The sequence below is a fragment of the Physella acuta genome, unplaced genomic scaffold, assembly GCF_028476545.2.
Source record: "Physella acuta isolate Inbredline_101_S28 unplaced genomic scaffold, ASM2847654v3 ptg000949l, whole genome shotgun sequence".
Taxonomy (NCBI): domain Eukaryota; kingdom Metazoa; phylum Mollusca; class Gastropoda; family Physidae; genus Physella; species Physella acuta.
The window spans coordinates 203,828-222,449 of NW_026732466.1; the positions used below are offsets into that span (position 1 = coordinate 203,828).

An 18,622-nucleotide genomic window follows, 5' to 3' on the forward strand; every position below is an offset into this window, starting at 1 on the left:
AGGTATTTTGTTTTTCCGTGGACTGTTTCTATTTATAGGCGTTGCTCCATAACTCCCACGTGATGTTATTGCGTATCGATCACGTGACTAAACAGCTATTGATTTAAACACGGCGACCCCCGTTGTTAAAACACTAATTTGCATATTTTATTTATGTACGTTCTTAAAATAGTAACATAGAGTTCAATGCCGGTCATCCTGGTCAATATTATTTTTAATTTTCTCGCGACCAGAAATAAAATGGTTTCCACGCTCTCGTTCTTATTATTGTCGTCTTTTTGAACTACGCATAAAGGTAGCACTATTATTGCTAGTGTCAATGTGGACGAGTATTTAAAACAACTATGAATTTTCATGCATCATTTACACACATACACAAACATATATATATATATATATATATATATATATATTAATATATACAAACATAATTTCAATTGTGTTTCCACAATAAAACGTTACAAATATTTGTATCAGTGATTTCGATATGGCGTACCTTCGTAATCTTCTTTAGTGTTTGAAGGGATCCCCCTCCAATACAATTAAGTGAACATGTTAAATGGTTATGCGCCATTAAGGTAATTGACTACGATTTCTGCCTGATTTTATCTTTTCCATAGACTTTGTCCAACCAAGAACAAGCAGAGCGGCTGCCCCCAGCTAACGAGCCTCAACTGCACGAGGGTTCGAACTAGAGACTTTTCGGTTTAGCAACCATAAGCTTTACCGACTCGACCACCCCGACCCCGGGTTTTATAATCAAATATATAACATTCGTGATTAAAATTAGTTTAGGTAATTCACGACCCATGGGTCAAGTGTAGTAGAGTTCACCTATTAATGTGACCTCGGCATGTTAAGTGATAGTGCATTCAGCACTATGCCCAGCCGTGTTTATTTTCCCTAAAGTGAGTTGGGTACCCATCAGAACTCGGTTGACTCAGGGACATTCTAAAAACCTTGAGCCCAGATAAGAACTCCAGACTTTTGGGTAAGTAGTCTAGCGCTCTACCTCTAGGCCACATCGTCCAACAAACAAATTTTAACCCTAACCCAAATTTTATTAGCTATATAAGGAATTTGAGACTAAATCGACGATTGACGAACGTTTCTCGACAACCTTATCAACATAATCAAGCTAGTAGTCTAGCGCTCTACCTCTAGGCCACACCGTCCAACAAACAAACGTTAACCCTTACCCATATTTTATTAGCTATATAAGGAACGTGAGGCTAAATCGACGATTGACGAACGTTTCTCGACAACATAATCAAGCTAGTAGTTAACAGGTTTAAGTGTACCAAAATCACTAATGACAACTTCAACGGGGACTCAGCACTCAAAGGGGGATAATAAAGTTGGCGACCTTCTAGTTTGAAGGTTGGATCTATAAGGAGTTATCGATTCCTTATCCTTATGGAGACACGTACTCACTGAACTGAAATGATTGGACGGGAGGGGAGACGCCCAGGTCAGTCCGGTGCCTGGTTGGTTGTTAGTGATGCTCGTGACGTATCTTTTAATCTGCGTCATCAGGAGGGTAAGCCTGCGTCATCGTCATTTAGGTAAACTTACGTCATAGTCGTTTCGTTAAACTTGCGTCATCGTTATTCAGATAAACCTGTGTTATTTTGATAAATCTGCGTCATCGTTGTTTATATAAATATGCGTCACCCGCATAGTTTAGTTAAACCGACAACGCCATCTCCACTCAGTGGCGGAACTAGAAAAAAAAGGCTCCCCCGCAAAAAAAATTTTTGGGCCCCCCTATATGTATATATATATATATATATATATATATATATATATATATATATATATATATATATATATATATATATATATATATATATATATATATATATATATATATATATATATATATATATATATATATATATATATATATATATATATATATATATATATATATATACATACATACATACATATGTATAAGTAGCCCGCTTCTTCTCAAAATTTTAAATAGTCTATTACCTGAGTATTTTAATCTATTTTATTTCGATGTATAACCACTCGGAGATAACGAACCAGACAACAGTAAGTCCCAACTCATTTCGAGCGCAGCATTAATCGTGTTTTACAAATGTTCGTATTACGTCTTTGTGTACCAAAAAAGTGACGAAATTGCCGGCTGGTCAAAATTATATAAACACGTAAGCTTGATTTTAAAATGGTTTCTCGCGTTATGTTTATTTTTATGATTTTTTGTATTTATATTATTAGTTTTGAATACACTAATTTTTATAGCTATAGGATTCATTAATATGTCTTATTTAAATGATAATTAAGAGAATAAATGGCTCTTTAATTTACATAGTACAAAACTATTTAAATGAGCTTTATGGGCACCCGTGTTTTGATGAAGGGCAGTAAGGCATGGAAGTATTGTGAACGTTTGCCTATCTTTCAAAGTAGAGCTCTTGTAGATTTTTTATTACTTTCTCGTATATACGAAGTATAGAGAAAGTATTGTAATCGTGCACAAAAATCACTTGAAATTTTAACATCTTTCACCGTATTACACCTCAGTCCTTCATCACATCCGAAGTTTAGAGGACTTATTTTAATCGGGCAAAAATTATCAATCCAGATTTATCAAAACTAAGAGGTTTTATGCGTAATCCAGTCTGAAAAACTGGGCTTTGCAATTCTGTCCGTATGTCTGTGTGTCTGTGTGTGTGTGTGTCCGTGTGTAAACACGATAACTTGAGTACCGTTACAGCTAGGTTGATGAAATTTCATATATAAGTATTTTATCAAAATCGTAGATCCGTATCAACTTTTGAGTGATTTCCAATAACCGGAAGTGGTACTTTTTCTACTTTGAATTTTTCAAAAGCATATAACTTGAGTACTATTTCAGATAGATAAATGAAATTCCACAAGTAAGTATAAGATCTAATTCTCTACCTTATGTTAAATTTTGAGTAGCTTCCGTTGACCGGAAGTAGTAATTTACGCTACTTCCGATTTCTCAAAAAACTAATGTAAATTTATTAAGTACTAATACTATTGCGCACTATTATACACACCTTTATTAGGCGTTCGCTTGGTGCGCAATTGTTTTTTACAGAGATTCTATTCTATTTTTAAAAGTTTAAGTATTTAAAATGGATTAAAAATCATAACTATATCCCCAGTTACCATCCCCTGTTGTTTTATATAAGAATATTCGAGAAAGTTTAGGGGAGATCACTACCGGTTTATTTTTCTACGCAACAGTGTGTGTTAGTTACTGTAGAACAATCACTGCTACAGTAGACCTGTTTTTGTTTTTTTACAAAACCACTATCAATGTGCACGAAAAACATTATTTATGAAAGGAAAATTCATGTTTTTTTGGTCAGAATTGGGCCCCTAAACGTCGTAGGCCCCCCCGCATTGCGGGGTCTGGCGGCACTGTAGTTCCGCCCCTGTCTCCACTTTAATAAATGCATCATCATATTCATTTAGATAAATCAATGTCGTCTTCATTTAGATTAAGATGTGTCATCTTCATAAAGTCAAATAGACGTCATCGTTATATTTTATTTTAATCGGCGTCATCCTCTTCATTTGGTTAAGCCAACGTCATAATCTCTAATTAGATTAAACTGCGTCATCTTTATGATACAGGAAGCCGTACGTCATCATCTTTAAGTTAACCTACGTCATCATCTTTAAGTTAAACTACGAATTCATCTTTAAGTTAACCTACGTCATCATCTTTAAGTTAAACTACGACATCATCTTTAAGTTAACCTACGACATCATCTTTAAGTTAACCTACATCATCATCTTTAAGTTAACCTACGTCATCATCTTTAAGTTAACCTACGTCATCATCTTTAAGTTAACCTACGTCATCATCTTTAAGTTAAACTACGTCATCATCTTTAAGTTAACCTACGTCATCATCTTTAAGTTAACCTACGTCATCATCTTTAAGTTAAACTACTTCACCTTCTTTAAGGACGGCGAAAAAAATATGATAGGTTCTACATTCTGTAAATAAGTGTTGCGCACCAGCCTATAAGTCATTTGATCATTTGTGAAAGGCAGTACGATATACACGTCTGAGAACGATATTTATAAAAATAAAATTGTCCACAAACGTAAGAAAACGGATGAGGATTATAGCAGAAAGTAGTACATACAAAATAAAGCAATTAAGTTAATAAATAATTTTATACAATGAACTAGTCTACTTCACTTGGCAGAATCCTAAAATAGGCCTTGAAAAAAAATACGAGAAAATGATCGATAATGTTTAATACAAATTAAGATCAGATGTTTTTTTTGTAATAATTTGTTAAACCTTTTTAGTTATATAGATCTACATGTATTTTTTGTTATAAAAATAAAAACAATTATGTATGTCTGATGGCGGCAGGTCTAAAGATAGCCGAACACACTGAAAAGTGTAGAGAAACTGCGTGCTATAAATAATCAACAGCTTTCAGATAAACTGTGCAAATACGTCGTGCGCTTTACCTGAGAGGAGGGTAGTACACGGTATAATATACTAGACGCTTGTACTCTTTACAACCAGAAGATATTTACAACATTTCGTAGGTCGCTTGACAGTTTAATGGCAATTATACCTTGGTAATTTGTAAACAATACTGCTTATAAGAACAGGCAAGTTGTTAGTTAACTTTAAGTAGGGGAAAATTTTTCCCTTTCCGATATTATAATCCGAAGGGCATATGAAGTAGAGTTCATATATGTTTTGACTTGTTAATATGAAGGGGTGCTTAGCACTATGCCTAACTGCCTTTACTTTCCCGAACAGGTACCCATCACAGCTGAGTGGTCTCAGAGAGATCCTTCATACTCGTTGTGAAGATCCGAACTCGAGACATTCAAGTCAGCAGCCGAGCGCTCTACCATCCGACCACACGGAACGTAGTTTTACTTAGGAGTGTTTTTGACCACAATAAACCCTAACCCATCTATCAAATACCTTTACTTTCAAATTTCAAACCCCAGTTTTGTAAATGTAATTGTAAAGCACTCATAAGGAGAAATCTCGCTATTCCTTTTAAAATCTCGTTATGAAAAGGATTTTCGTGACACTAATCAGCCCCTATTAAAAGAATTTTCGCGAGACTAATCATCCCCCCCCCCCCCAGGGTAACGACAAAGCGTCAACAATCAAACAATCATAACAATTGACGTAGCATTCAGTCTCAACAACATTCATTCACACTCGTAAAAGGGGAATTCCCGTTTCGTTCAAAGTATTTTCCCCTTACAAATATTTTCTCAACTTCCCCATTAACGAAGTCAATAGCGGCGTGAAGTTTATGCTATTTTTATCTAAACACTTTGTACTCTAACTATAACCGTGATAAAAATCAATCTGAGAAAAACGGTTTGATATGGATTAACGCCCCTGAATATAGTTTATCGCCCCTGCTTTCTTACACTTTTGTTGAATGTGTTTACTTAGCTTGGGGGGGGGGGGGTCGAGTGGATAGGTTGAAGCTAAATTTAGATCATTTTTAGGGGGAAGCGAGGTGGGGGAGGGGGGGGGTGTCATGGATCGTAATACGATAGGTTGATCCGTGTGGTAAAAAGATGTATATTTTAAACAATAAATTAGAAAATTGACCAATTAACCAAGAAAAACAAAATCTACAGTTTAAATAATAAGTGATCAATTCAATTACCCCCAGTATTTGTTCCTAAATGCATACACCCCCTTCACATATACACACACATATATACAGTTACCCCACTAGAGTGCGTTATTTAAAACAAATTAAATATGAAGCTATTTTTTTGCAAGATCAATATTCAATTAAAAGCAACCTAAAAACTACGATATAAATTTCTGTGAAATTCCATACATTGCTTGACTTTGTTGAACCGAAAAGAAAAATTCTTTAAATTAATTTATTACATCTACATCTTCTTTATGCGCATGGTATTAAACCAAATAAATTCTTGTCCAAAGTAAATAATTGTAAAGATAGTGATACTTAACTGCAAATCCTACCCCTGCAAAGTTACACTGTACTTTGAAAGAGGATTCATTAAGGGGAAGCAATGAGAAGAAATAATTACTTTTTACCTAGGTGCCAGGGTAAACATGTTATTTGTTTTTCATTTTTATACTGTTTTGACAATAAAACATGATACGATAATTGTGTATTTATTTGTATGCAGACTACTAAAGTAATTATTCATTGGAAAAGAAAACGCCATAACTCACAAAACGTCCCTTCAACGCCTTGTAGGAAGGTTTTGATAAGCTTCGACTTAAACGTTAAATACCATTTCTTACCAGGCTGTTACTAGGGAAGACGAAGTTTACCATAGTTTCTTTCAAGCATCTCTTAGGGAATTGCATTGACCCCCCCCCCCCCCTCAGGCCTGATCGCGTCCACAGCCCCCTCAGACAAAATTGTAAATTTAAAAAAAACATTATTTCAGGGGTCTCCAAACTTTTCAGTCCGAGGGCCGCATTAACTATCAAATTTCAGTTCGGGGGCCAGTTTCTTCCAGGAATGTCTTTGATTTTTCTGGGCAAAGTTCCTAAGCCATTACCAACTAACGATTTTTCCTTAGACAAAAAGATCTCCGCGGGCCGGATGCGAGGACTTCGCGGGCCGCATCCGGCCCGCGGGCCGTAGTTTGGAGACCCCTGCATTATTTAAAGAGAAACTATATATTTTAACTGAGATTCGCCCTCCTCCTTTTGGAAATTATAATAGGTTTTATGAATCATTACCCCTGCAAAGAATATCTGAAAGATACCTTGAAGTTGACATCAAAGTAATTAAACAGACTATGGGTGGATCAAAGTGCAAACTACTTGCTCATGCCTGTGAACCTTTCACGAGTCTCTAATGTCAGTGACCAATATAGAATTAACTTCTAAACATACAAAAAAAATAATATTACCTTGGACTGTATCAGCATGCTTAAAAGATTGACCGAAGTCGGCGGGAGTGAACGGAACTGCCTCATCTCCTTCAGGCTGTTCCGTCTACTCTCCAGCGTGGAGTCGCCCCCGTTGGGCTCGTATGTCCGGAAGATGTTTCTCTTCTTGGAGCGGGCGTAGTCGTGTCGCAGGTGTTTCTTGGAGTTGGATCTCTGGTGCCGGGAGGAGTCGAAGAATCCCGAGTCGTTACAGCGAGTGTCCACAGGTGACGAGGGGTTGCTGCTGTCGTTGCTATGGAGACGGTGATTAATAAAAAAAATAACTCATAAAAATTGTTATATTGGCTATAAATGAGGACATGAATTATGAAAGTATGCAAGTTAATGTTTACGATTAGGTTATCTAGTTCGCGGCCCTATGTGTCTTGAGAAAAAAAAAGAGAAAATAACATAAATCTAGTTCGGTTTATAAAATTGAGCTATAAAAGCATGTTATTTGCAGCCTTCTTGCAGTAATGTATGGGGCGTTTGGGTGGAAATTTTAACTTTAATGTAGATTAGCCAGTTTGTGAATTGGTAAAGTGCATTTTTATGTTGACTTTCAGTTTTTATCTTACGATTAATTATGGAACCTAATCAGTCGCGCGTAGCATATTTGTTATTCACTTCCCACACCTGTCTATTCTTAGCCTACACCCATTATCCCACATACTATACCTACACCCCTATACCCACACCCCTATACTCACACCCCTATACCCACACCCCTATACCCACACCCCTATACCCACACCCCTATACCCACACTCCTATACCCACACCCATATACCCACACCCCTATACCCACACCCCTATACCCACACCCCTATACCCACACCCCTATACCCACACCCCTATACCCACACCCCTATACCCACACCCCTATCCCCACACCCCTTTCCCCACACCCCTATACTCACACCCCTATACCCACACCCCTATACCCACACCCCTATACCCACACCCCTATACCCACACCCCTTTCCCCACACCCCTATACCCACACCCCTATACCCACACCCCTATACCCACACCCCTATACCCACACCCCTATCCCCACACCCCTATACCCACACCCCTATACCCACACCCCTATACCCACACCCCTATACCCACACCCCTATCACCACACCCCTATACCCACACCCCAATACCCACACCCCTAAACTCAGACTCCCATGTTCAAAATGTGAGTTTTAAGTTTATTTTCACTACGCCTATTGAGACAAACTCACATGTGTCTATCCTGCATGTTTAAATTGAAACAATTCAAATAGAAAGTTAGTCTGCTCGGACATTGACCCACGATTTTTTTTTGTCTCGGCTTTTACAAGAACTGAAATAAAAATGTGTTGCCGTTTGAAATAGCTCATACAAAGTCAAATGGGGAGGGGTGAGGGGAGGAAGGTTTGTTTTTTTTTTTAAATACACTAAAGCTATTGATTAGATTCGTGCCTATTCCAACAGTTTTTGTTTCTAAGAATAGCATGTAGGTCAAATACGGCTGACAAAAGCTTGATTCACGAGCATCAGTTGGTAGGGAGCGGGGTGGGGGAGGCTGATCCCCCTTAAGAACTACTGGACACACGGCTCCATCCCCGGGGTTTTATCAGAGTAGCGAAATCAAGTGACCTCACGTATTTAGCACCACGTGACAGAACAACTAGAAATCTACTGGTACTTGTAGATGAATGGTTTCTAAGATGCGATATCGAATGCGTTATATCTTTCTTAGTTATTTGTGTAGTTGTTCCGATCTGGGTTCAAGTCATAAAAACGTCTCTGTGTCCATCTAGCTTTGATTTTATGGAAAGTAAAGGTAGCTGATCACACTATGACTTTATATGCAGAGGTCACAGAAACAGGTGAACTCTACTTCACTTATCCGATGGACTTTCGGGTACGAAATGGGAACTTTATTTTTAATTTTTTTTTTTTTTTTTTTTTTTTTTTTTTTTGTTGCGAACTTATAAAATCAAGACTTCATTACGTACTCCAGTATCAGGTAGATATCTAAAGTATTCTTAATGTAATTATTTCCTATTTCCTATCTACTCTCGCCCTAGTCAGCCAAAGCTAAATATCACATTATTCAAACGCAATAGATTTGCTGATATTATCTTTAGTTCATTCAATGTTATTCCAGTATCTCTTTTTCAAATGGTTTAGATCTCTCAGTTTGGTATTTTTAACATTGTTCTTATATTTTTCTCAATATCCTCAAAGGCAAGAAATATATTTCGAACCTGTACACCAAACATCTCACATCTCTATGTCACTTAAACATCAAGCCAACCTATCTGAACGACATATAAAATTTAACTTGCTTTTTAGTTTTTTATGTAATAGCAGTGATACTAAATATATTAAGTAGGCGAGTGTCAAAAATCTCTTTGATAAAAACAACAAAGGACCCTATAGCTAATTACGCAATAAATTCGCCAAAAAATCAATGAATTGGATCTTCTCCAAAAGGATTCGATCATAAAGGCATAATCTTCCCGCTCGATCGCGTTGAAAACTCGTTTGCCCACTGCGCAATGGCGTTTCGTTAAATTATAAATAAATGCCACAGTGTTATGGGCTGTTGAGACGCGTTAGGGAATTATGAATATGAAACAAGGTATTGTTCGGTGGAGGGGTGGAGAGTGGATTGTGTGAGGGTGGATTGTTTATGTGGGGAGGTGTGATTGGATTGTGTGAGGGTGCATTGTTTGTGTGAGGAGGTTTGAATGGATTGTGTGAGGGTGGATTGTTTGTGTGGGGAGGTGTGATTGCATCTTGTGAGATTGTGGATTGTTTTTGTTGAGGATTTGATTGGACTTTTAGAGGTAAATTATGACAAGGTTTCTCAAATGACAACTACGAGTCTATAATGCAGATTGAAGTTCAAATGGGCGTTATGTGATGGTTTTAATGTAAAATGTGAGTACTGCTGTAATGGTAAAACACGGTTAATTCAATGGGGGAATTTGTTAATTCAGAGTAGCAGAAGAAAAAAACACTATTGATTCCTGATTTTAAAAAGCATCTTTGTTTTATTTGGAGATATTGCTTTTCTAAAAGAAATTGATCAATTTTTTTTGGAGCAGGTTGATTTATTAAAGATATAGATCTATGACTGAATCATTATTCATTTGCCTAAATGATTCTCTAGTGCAAAACAAAATATAGTTTCAGAACACAATTGCAATAAATGGAGTAGCTTATGGAGATAAATTTACAATAAATTAGTGGCAAATATGATTCGTGCTGATAAGCGTACCTGTTTATATTTGTGATACATGATCATTATAGTGTTGATATAGTGTTTTAGTTTCGTTGGTATCACAAGACTTTAAAGTGATATCATGTGCTTTTAGTGTCAGAATTGATATATAAATGTACATTTCAGAAAATGTATGGGGTTTTGGTTTAAAAGATATTGTATTAGGGATAAAACACGAATATAACACCAACACAAAGATTGTTTTGGCTGAGATAATGTATTAGGGAAGATATTTTAGTTTCATAGCCTCGTTTTTAATGTTTTGGCTGAAATTATGCAGTGTTAGCTTGTGTTGGGGAAAAAACAAGGCCCAAATTCTGGCCGTGAATGTGTAAAGTGTGGAAAGGTCTACTTCAATATTTATAAACAGACCAACATAAAGGGGGACAACAAGAGAATTCCCTAAAAGAAATGGGGCTAATGCTGTCTGTTGCACATTTAAGAACTGAATAATAAAAGATGGAAACAGCTTTATGCTAAGTGTGAAGATTTTACGTTAAATTAGCCCGACTTGATTCAATGAAAATGTTTATAATGTAGTTCAACTTTTAACAGATTATATTTTAAAAGGAAATTAGTAGAGAAAAAAAATAAAATAAAATAAGCTATCCGAAGGATATTTAATTCAACTTTAATTAGCCTAATAATAAAAGCTTGTAAAAATATAGTGAACGTGAAGGCGCCTAGCTTTAAGGCTACCACTTTGCTACTTCTGTGTGTGTGGGTGTGCGTGTGTGTATGTGTGTGTGTGTGTAGTTGATTTACTTGATTAAAATTGAAAAAAAAATAGAAGTAAAATATTCCATAAACATAGACTATTGGTGGGATAATTTGGTTACTACTAAAACCTAGTTTAATCATCACTAAGCCGTATTTTAGTCACCATTATACCTTAGTTTATTCACCCAACAACCCCTAGTTTAGTCACCCCAATTTAAATAGTCCGACGTACTAAAAATAAACAACAATGAAACTAAAATGATATTAGTTTTCAATTTTACCTCAAATTTGTAAGTGAACTGTTGCGGAGTGGGGCGCTGAACTCCGGAAGATGGTTGTATCCATGCGCCGCCAGCCATCTATTTATAAGCGTGACGTCAGCGTGTTTGAGAAAGTAGTCCTGCATATCCTCAGGGTGTGAATCGAGCCATTCCTCCACACTGTTGGAACTGGTCGCCTCCATCATTAGTCTAAATTATAAAAAGATTTTTTTAGAATAGAATTGTTTTTTTATTGATTTGGCTATAAGGCTAACCTGATTTTTATTTTAAACAAAAAAAATTTCTCTCTTAATAAAAAATTAGAAAATTCAAAAAAATTTTTTTTTTAAAAAGGCAAAATTATTTTTGGAGAATTCAATAGTAAAATGCTAGCAGGGAGTCAACTTGTATATTTATTTTAGCAGGGGTTTCGAAAAGGATTACAAAACCCATCTTAGAGATTAAAATTAACATTTTACAGAATTGCTGCGTTGTTGTTGTTTTTACTTTCTCGTATATACGAAGTATAGAGAAAGTCTTGTAATCGTGCAAAAAAAAAAAATCGAGATTTTTGCAAATCTCGACGTTTTACATCTCACTGATACGGAAAAACATAATTTTGCAATCTTGTCCGTATGTCTGTGTGTCTGTGTGTGTGTCTGTGTGTGTGTGTGTCCGTGTGTAAACACGATAACTTGAGTACCGTTACAGCTAGATTGATGAAATTTCATATACAAGTATTTTATCAAAATCGTAGATCCGTATCAACTTTTGAGCGATTTCGGATAACCGGAAGTGGTACTTTTTCTACTTTGAATTTTTCAAAAGCCTATAACTTGAGTACTATTTCAGATAGATAAATGAAATTTCACATGTAAGTAAAAGATCTAATTCTCTACCTTCTGTTAAATTTTGAGTAATTTCCGTTGACTGGAAGTAGTAATTTACGCTACTTCCGATTTCTCAAAAAACTAATGTAAATTTTTAAAGTACTAATAATATTGCGCACTATTATACGCGTTTTTATTCGGCGTTTGCTTGGTGCGCAATGTTTTTTTTTATGAGATTCTATTCTATTTTTAAAAGTTTAAGTATTTAAAATGGATTAAAATCATGTCTATAGCCCGAGTTACCATCCCCTGTTGTTTTATATAAGAATATTCGAGAAAGTTTAGGGGAGATCACTACCGGTTTATTTTATATATGGCAGTACTACGCATCTAGTTTTATTTGTTACACAAAAATAATATGTTATTTACATTTAACCGCAATGTTGTGAAGTGAATATTACATATGGTAAGGTTACGAGGATATGTGTATAAGGATTGTGTAATAATTAAAGATCTTGACTTTGTGATGCTGTATGAAAGCATTTAAAATTTCGGTGTAGGACTATTTTTTTCTGGGAAAGAATAGAGCAGTCTTCTTCTTATAGCGTTGAAGAGATTGTGTGGCATTAACGAGAGGAGGAGGTCTGTCCTGTTATCGTACACAGTGGTCGTTTTCTCATGTGTATAAGGTCTCGTCTAGATTTCAAACGTCGTTGGCAAAATAGCTGTGTCGATTCAGTCGAGTTATTGCCATCTGCCTCATTATGAAACGGGATTGGGAATGAGTTTTGTAGTGGAACTCATGAAACCCTCTTTCATTGTAACTGAGAGTTAGTTATTACTGAAACTGAAAAGCAATGACACATTTTTGTAAATTAAAAATATTTTAAAACTTTTTCATTTGCCCGTTTTAAATAAGAAAAACAAGTAAGAACTCGTTACAATGTGTGCGTGTGCATCTTTGTGTATAAAAAGATTCCTCTTTATAACGAGCGGGCCATTCAACAGGTGAAGTAGAGTTCATATTATTCTTGGCCTCGGCATGTGGTGTGGTCAGCAATATGCCAAGCCGCCTTTACTTTCCCCAACTTAAGTAAGATACCCATCAGAGCTGGGTGGACTCAGAGACGTCCTACAACCTACAAAGTCTGAACCAAGATCCGAACTCGAGACATTCGGGCTAGAAACCAAATGCTCTTCCATTCGACCATGCTGTCCCTTATTTTTGTGTACGATGTGTGTATTTGTGTATGCATTTTTAAATATTTTTTTTCATTATATAGAAAGCTAGAAAGAATGAGAATGACGGTACTTGTAAGTACCAATATATATTTTGACCATGAAAAATTAACGAAACTTTCCTTCGATTTATGCTTTAAGTGTGCGAAAAGCAATATAATAACACATTGTTTGAGACAAAATATCATTCAGAACTTAATTCCGTAAATTATACAGAAAGCTAGAAAGAATGAGAATTAAAGAAAGATATATAACGAGTAAACAGAATCTGTAACTTATTTCCTAAAGAGACTGCCAAAACTTACTTTAAAATTGCAAATAAATTTCATTTTGCACATCTCTCTCTAGAATAGAAACACATGTTCTTATTTAAAAAAAAAAAGATCAAGATAATTTCAACTCAGTTTTGTTGTTTTCCGGATTGGATGATAGTGTTTTCCGCTCGAGTTCCTACCGGAATCGGAAATGTGATCGTCCGCAACTCTCGGCCAACAGAAGCCGGAGATGTATCCCAGGTTTAAAGTCGATTTTTTTCTCTAAGACTTGGGGCAAAATCCCGTCATTATGTCGTCTGCTTGTGCTTAGAGGGGTGGGGGGGGGGGGGTACATGTGTTCTGTTTTTATGCTGTTTCATTGATTTAAAGAAGAGACCTATTTTAGTGTTATCTGGTGCAAGGCTTTAGTTATTATGGATTTTTTAAGTGCACCTTTTATATAAAAGATAATACATAAAATCTCTTTTACCTCCAAGAAAATTAAAAAAAACTTAAGAATGATAATGTCTTTAAACATTTCCGGTTAACATTTTCAACTCACACACTTAGTTAAAATTCCCAGCTAACACTCCATTCCCAGCTAACATTCCATTTCAAGCTTGAATTACATTTCCGGCTTGCGTTCCATTGCCAACTAATATACCGTCCTTAGCTTATATTCCCAGCTAACATTCCAAAAACCTTTCTGAGCTACAATTTTTAGCTTACACTCCCAGCTAATACTCTCAACTAACATTACTTTAAAAATATTTTTTTAAAAACAAACCATTCCTAGCTATCAATCCCAGTTATCATTTCATTCTCATCACAAATTGACGGCTAACATTCCCAGTTAACATTCCTAGATAACATTCCCAACTAACTTACTAAGATAATATATTCAGTTAAATCCCATCTAATATTCCAAACTTCAATTTCTCAACTAACATCCCAATCTAACATCCCCACCTAACATCCCCACCTAACATCCCCGGCTCACATCCTCACCTAACATTCCCCTTAACATCCCCACCTAACATCACAACACTCCACCTAACATCCTCACCTAACATCCCCACCTAACATCCCCATGTAACATCCTCACAAAACATCCCAACCTAACATCCTCACCTAACTTCCCCACTTAACATCCCCCTAACATCCCCACCTAACATCCCCACTTAACATCCCCACTTAACATCCCCACCTAACATTCCCACCTAACATCCCCACCTAACATCCCCACCTTACATCCCCACCTAACATCCCCACCTAACATCTTCACTTATCATCCCCACTTAACATCACAACATCCCCCCTAACATCCCCACCTAATATCCCCACCGAACATCACAACATCCCCACCTAACATCTCCACCTAACATCCCCACCTAACATCCCCACTTAACATCACAACATCCCCCCTAACATCCCCACCTAACATCCCCACCTAACATCCCCACCTAACATCCCCACCTTACATCCCAACCTAACATCCCAACCTTACATCCCCACCTAACATCCCAACCTAACATCCCAACCTAACATCCCAACCTAACATCCCAACCTAACATCCCCACCTAACATCCCCACCTAACATCTCCACCTAACATCTCCACCTAACATCTCCATCTAACATCCCCACTTAACATCACAACATCCCCCCTAACATCCCCACCTAACATCCCCACCCAATATCCCCACCTAACATCCCCACCTAACATCTCCACCTAACATCCCCACCTAACATCTCCACTTAACATCCCCACTTAACATCACAACATCCCCCCTAACATCCCCACCTAATATCCCCACCTAACATCCCCACTTAACATCACAACATCCCCACCTAACATCCCCACCTAACATCCCCACCTAACATCCCCACCTAACATCCCCACCTTACATCCCAACCTAACATCCCAACCTTACATCCCCACCTTACATCCCCACCTAACAACCCAACCTAACATCCCCACCTAACATCCCCACCTTACATCCCCACCTAACATCCTCACATAACATCCCCACTTAACATCCCCACCTAACATCTCCACCTTACATCCCCACCTAACATCCCCACCTAACATCCCAACCTAACATCCCCACCTAACATTGCCACCTTACATCCCAACCTAACATCCCCACCTTACATCCCCACCTTACATCCCAACCTAACATCCCAACCTAACATCCCCACCTTACATCCACACCTAACATCCTCACCTAACATCCCAACCTAACATCCCAACCTAACATCCCCACCTAACATTGCCACCTTACATCCCAACCTAACATCCCAACCTAACATCCCCACCTTACATCTCCACCTTACATCCCAACCTAACATCCCAACCTAACATCCCCACCTTACATCCCCAACTAACATCCTCACCTAACATCCTCACCTAACATCCCCACCTTACATCCCCACCTTACATCCCCACCTAACATCCCAACCTAACATCCCCACCTAACATCCCCACCTTACATCCTCACCTAACATTACAACATCCCCACTTAACATCCCCACTTAACATCCCCACTTAACATCACAACATCCCCCCTAGCATCCCCACCTAACATCCCCATCTAACATCTCCACTTAACATCCCCACTTAACATCACAACATCCCCACCTAACATCCCCACCTAACATCACAACATTCCCATCTAACACCCTCACCTAACATCCCCACAAAACATCTCCACTTAACATCTTATCATCCCCATCTAAAATCCCAGCATCTACCCTAACATACCCAATTGATATCCCCACCTAATATCTCCATCTAACATCATAACATCCCCACCTAACATCCCCACCTAACATCCCCACCTAACATCCCCACCTATCATCCCCACCTAACATCCCCACCTAACATCCCCACCTAACATCCCCACCTTACATCCCCACCTAACATCCCCACCTAACATCCCCACCTAACATCTCCAACTAACATCATAACATCCCCACCTAACATCCCCACCTAATATCTCCACCTAACATCCCCACCTAACATCCCAACCTAACATCCCAACCTAACATCCCCACCTAACATCAGAACATCCCCACCTAACATACCCACCTAACATCAGAACATCCCCACCTAACATCCCCACCTAACATCCCCACTTAACAAACCCAATCAACTGGAAAGATCGAAGCCTCACTCAACCATGAGAGCGTGAAAGACATATTGGACCTGTCCCAACCACCGCTGCTGATTGCTCTGATCTAACGACTTCCTCTCTCCGTCTAGCGTTTGCCACGCTTCATTAGCGTCCGAGTAGCTCATAAACCCTATCCAAACATCTCTTACAATTCTGTTAGACAGAGTTTCAAAGGGAGACTATCAACACATGACAAACTAGACACCCTTTTAGTACAAGTAGATCTGTATTTAAGGCAGTGGTTCTTAGCTTGAGTTCGATCGAAATCCCAGGGTTCGGTGAGTCAGTGTCAGGGGTTCAGCGAAAGTCAAGACATACCCAGTGCGTAGTCGCAGAGTCCGTTGAAAGCACACATAAAATCGGTGCGGTTCGGAACCTCCTTAACGGTTAAGAACCTCTGATTTAAGGTAACTTAGAAAACATATTTAAAACTATTCTTGTTCCATGTCAATACATAGCTACTTACGAAATGAAAATAAGTTGGTACTTTTCTATACGCAATATAACATAAACCAGGGGTCTCCAAACTTTTCAGTCCGAGGGCCGCATTAACTATCAAATTTCAGTTCGGGGGCCAGATTCTTCCAGGCATGTCCATGATTTTTCTGGGCAAAGTTCCTCAGCCATCACCAAATAAACTTTTTTTTCCGTGGACAAAAAGATCTCCGCGGGCGGATTAGAGGACCTCGCGGGCCGTATTCGGCCCGCGGGCCGTAGTTTGGAGACCCCTGAATAAACGAATCACACGCATACGAGTTAACAAGTGGATTAACGCATTTATGGGCTTAGAATTTGAATAAGTGATTAGGTTAATGTTGGTTAATATCTATATTTATAAAGCAAAGTGGTCGGGTTTTCGATAGGGCACTTCCCGGCGCGGCAGGCGCTTCAAATTTGGAAGGCGCCTGCCTTGCGGTAATAGAACACTAGGACCAGTGCCGGTTGGCCGCAAAGCCCACGATGAGGGGGTTAAAACTGACCTCGACTGTCAAGCGCCTTATATGAGCTATATTACTAAAAAAAACGTTTGCCGAACAACCCCCCTTGATATTTTGTGAGGTGGTAGAAGAACGCCCAGGGGTGTCAGAAAAAACTAGCCATATCCGGGAAAAATCTAGAAATGGATCAAAACTGACCAGTTGTATTTAAAAGTAAGGTCTTTCCGTGATTTAATTAAGAAACTTCAATTAATTTTTCATTACTGTCACTAATATTTTTTGTGTGAATATGATTAACGTTTTCCCAACAGCTATTAGGATAGTGCTGGTGGTTGTGTGATTGTTTTAGAAGACAACTAGTGATATTTGCCAATTACAACAACAACAATAACAGTGTGATTGTGTTTTTTGTTTCTTGTAGATTCGTTTTCTGTGGAGTTTTGTATATTTTCAGTTTTGAGTTCTATGTGATTAATGAGTTGCGATGGTTTTGGTTGAAATAGAAGCTAAAAATGTTTTTAAAAATCCCAGACCTATACTTATTAATATTTTTTAAAATAAATTTTACAAACTTCCATGAGCTCATTTAAACAAATCCTTTAAAGCAAACTAAAACACAATTAAATTTAAGAAATGATTCAACAGAATTGAACAGACCAATTAAAATAAATCTCATGTAATTACTTTCGCTTTCAGATGATTATTTCAACAACATATGCCATCTCTTGAACATGATGCCATTCTTATTAAGATTCCATTTTCTTTCTGTTCTCAAAATATCACAGCTAAATCTATTGTTTCGTTATGGAAAGAACGAAGCTCTTTGTAAACTCAATTTTCGTTTTCAACAAGGGATGTCTATTGGAATAGCAACAAGACGGAAATCTGAACAAAGAAGTTATTTATGTCTTTTAAATACAATGAAACTTCTGTATAATATTCAAAAATCAATAAACCTTTTTTTAAAAAAAATCACTATTGTTAAAAAAATTAAATTTACAATTTT

The 18,622-nt window shown here is 37.6% G+C and overlaps 1 protein-coding gene across 1 annotated transcript in view; it reads right to left on the bottom strand.

Annotated features, from left to right (window-relative positions):
* The window catches only part of LOC131953763 (dual 3',5'-cyclic-AMP and -GMP phosphodiesterase 11A), a 121,221-nt gene extending 109,837 nt beyond the window's left edge, over nt 1–11,384 (bottom strand). Inside the window, exons 1-2 of the mRNA XM_059317121.1 lie at nt 11,203–11,384; nt 6,916–7,186 (exon numbers count right to left, since the gene is read on the bottom strand). Of these exons, the coding sequence (XP_059173104.1) occupies nt 6,916–7,186; nt 11,203–11,384 (453 nt within the window). The remainder of the gene's footprint in view (nt 1–6,915; nt 7,187–11,202) is intronic.
* Between the last annotated feature and the right edge of the window lie 7,238 nt (nt 11,385–18,622).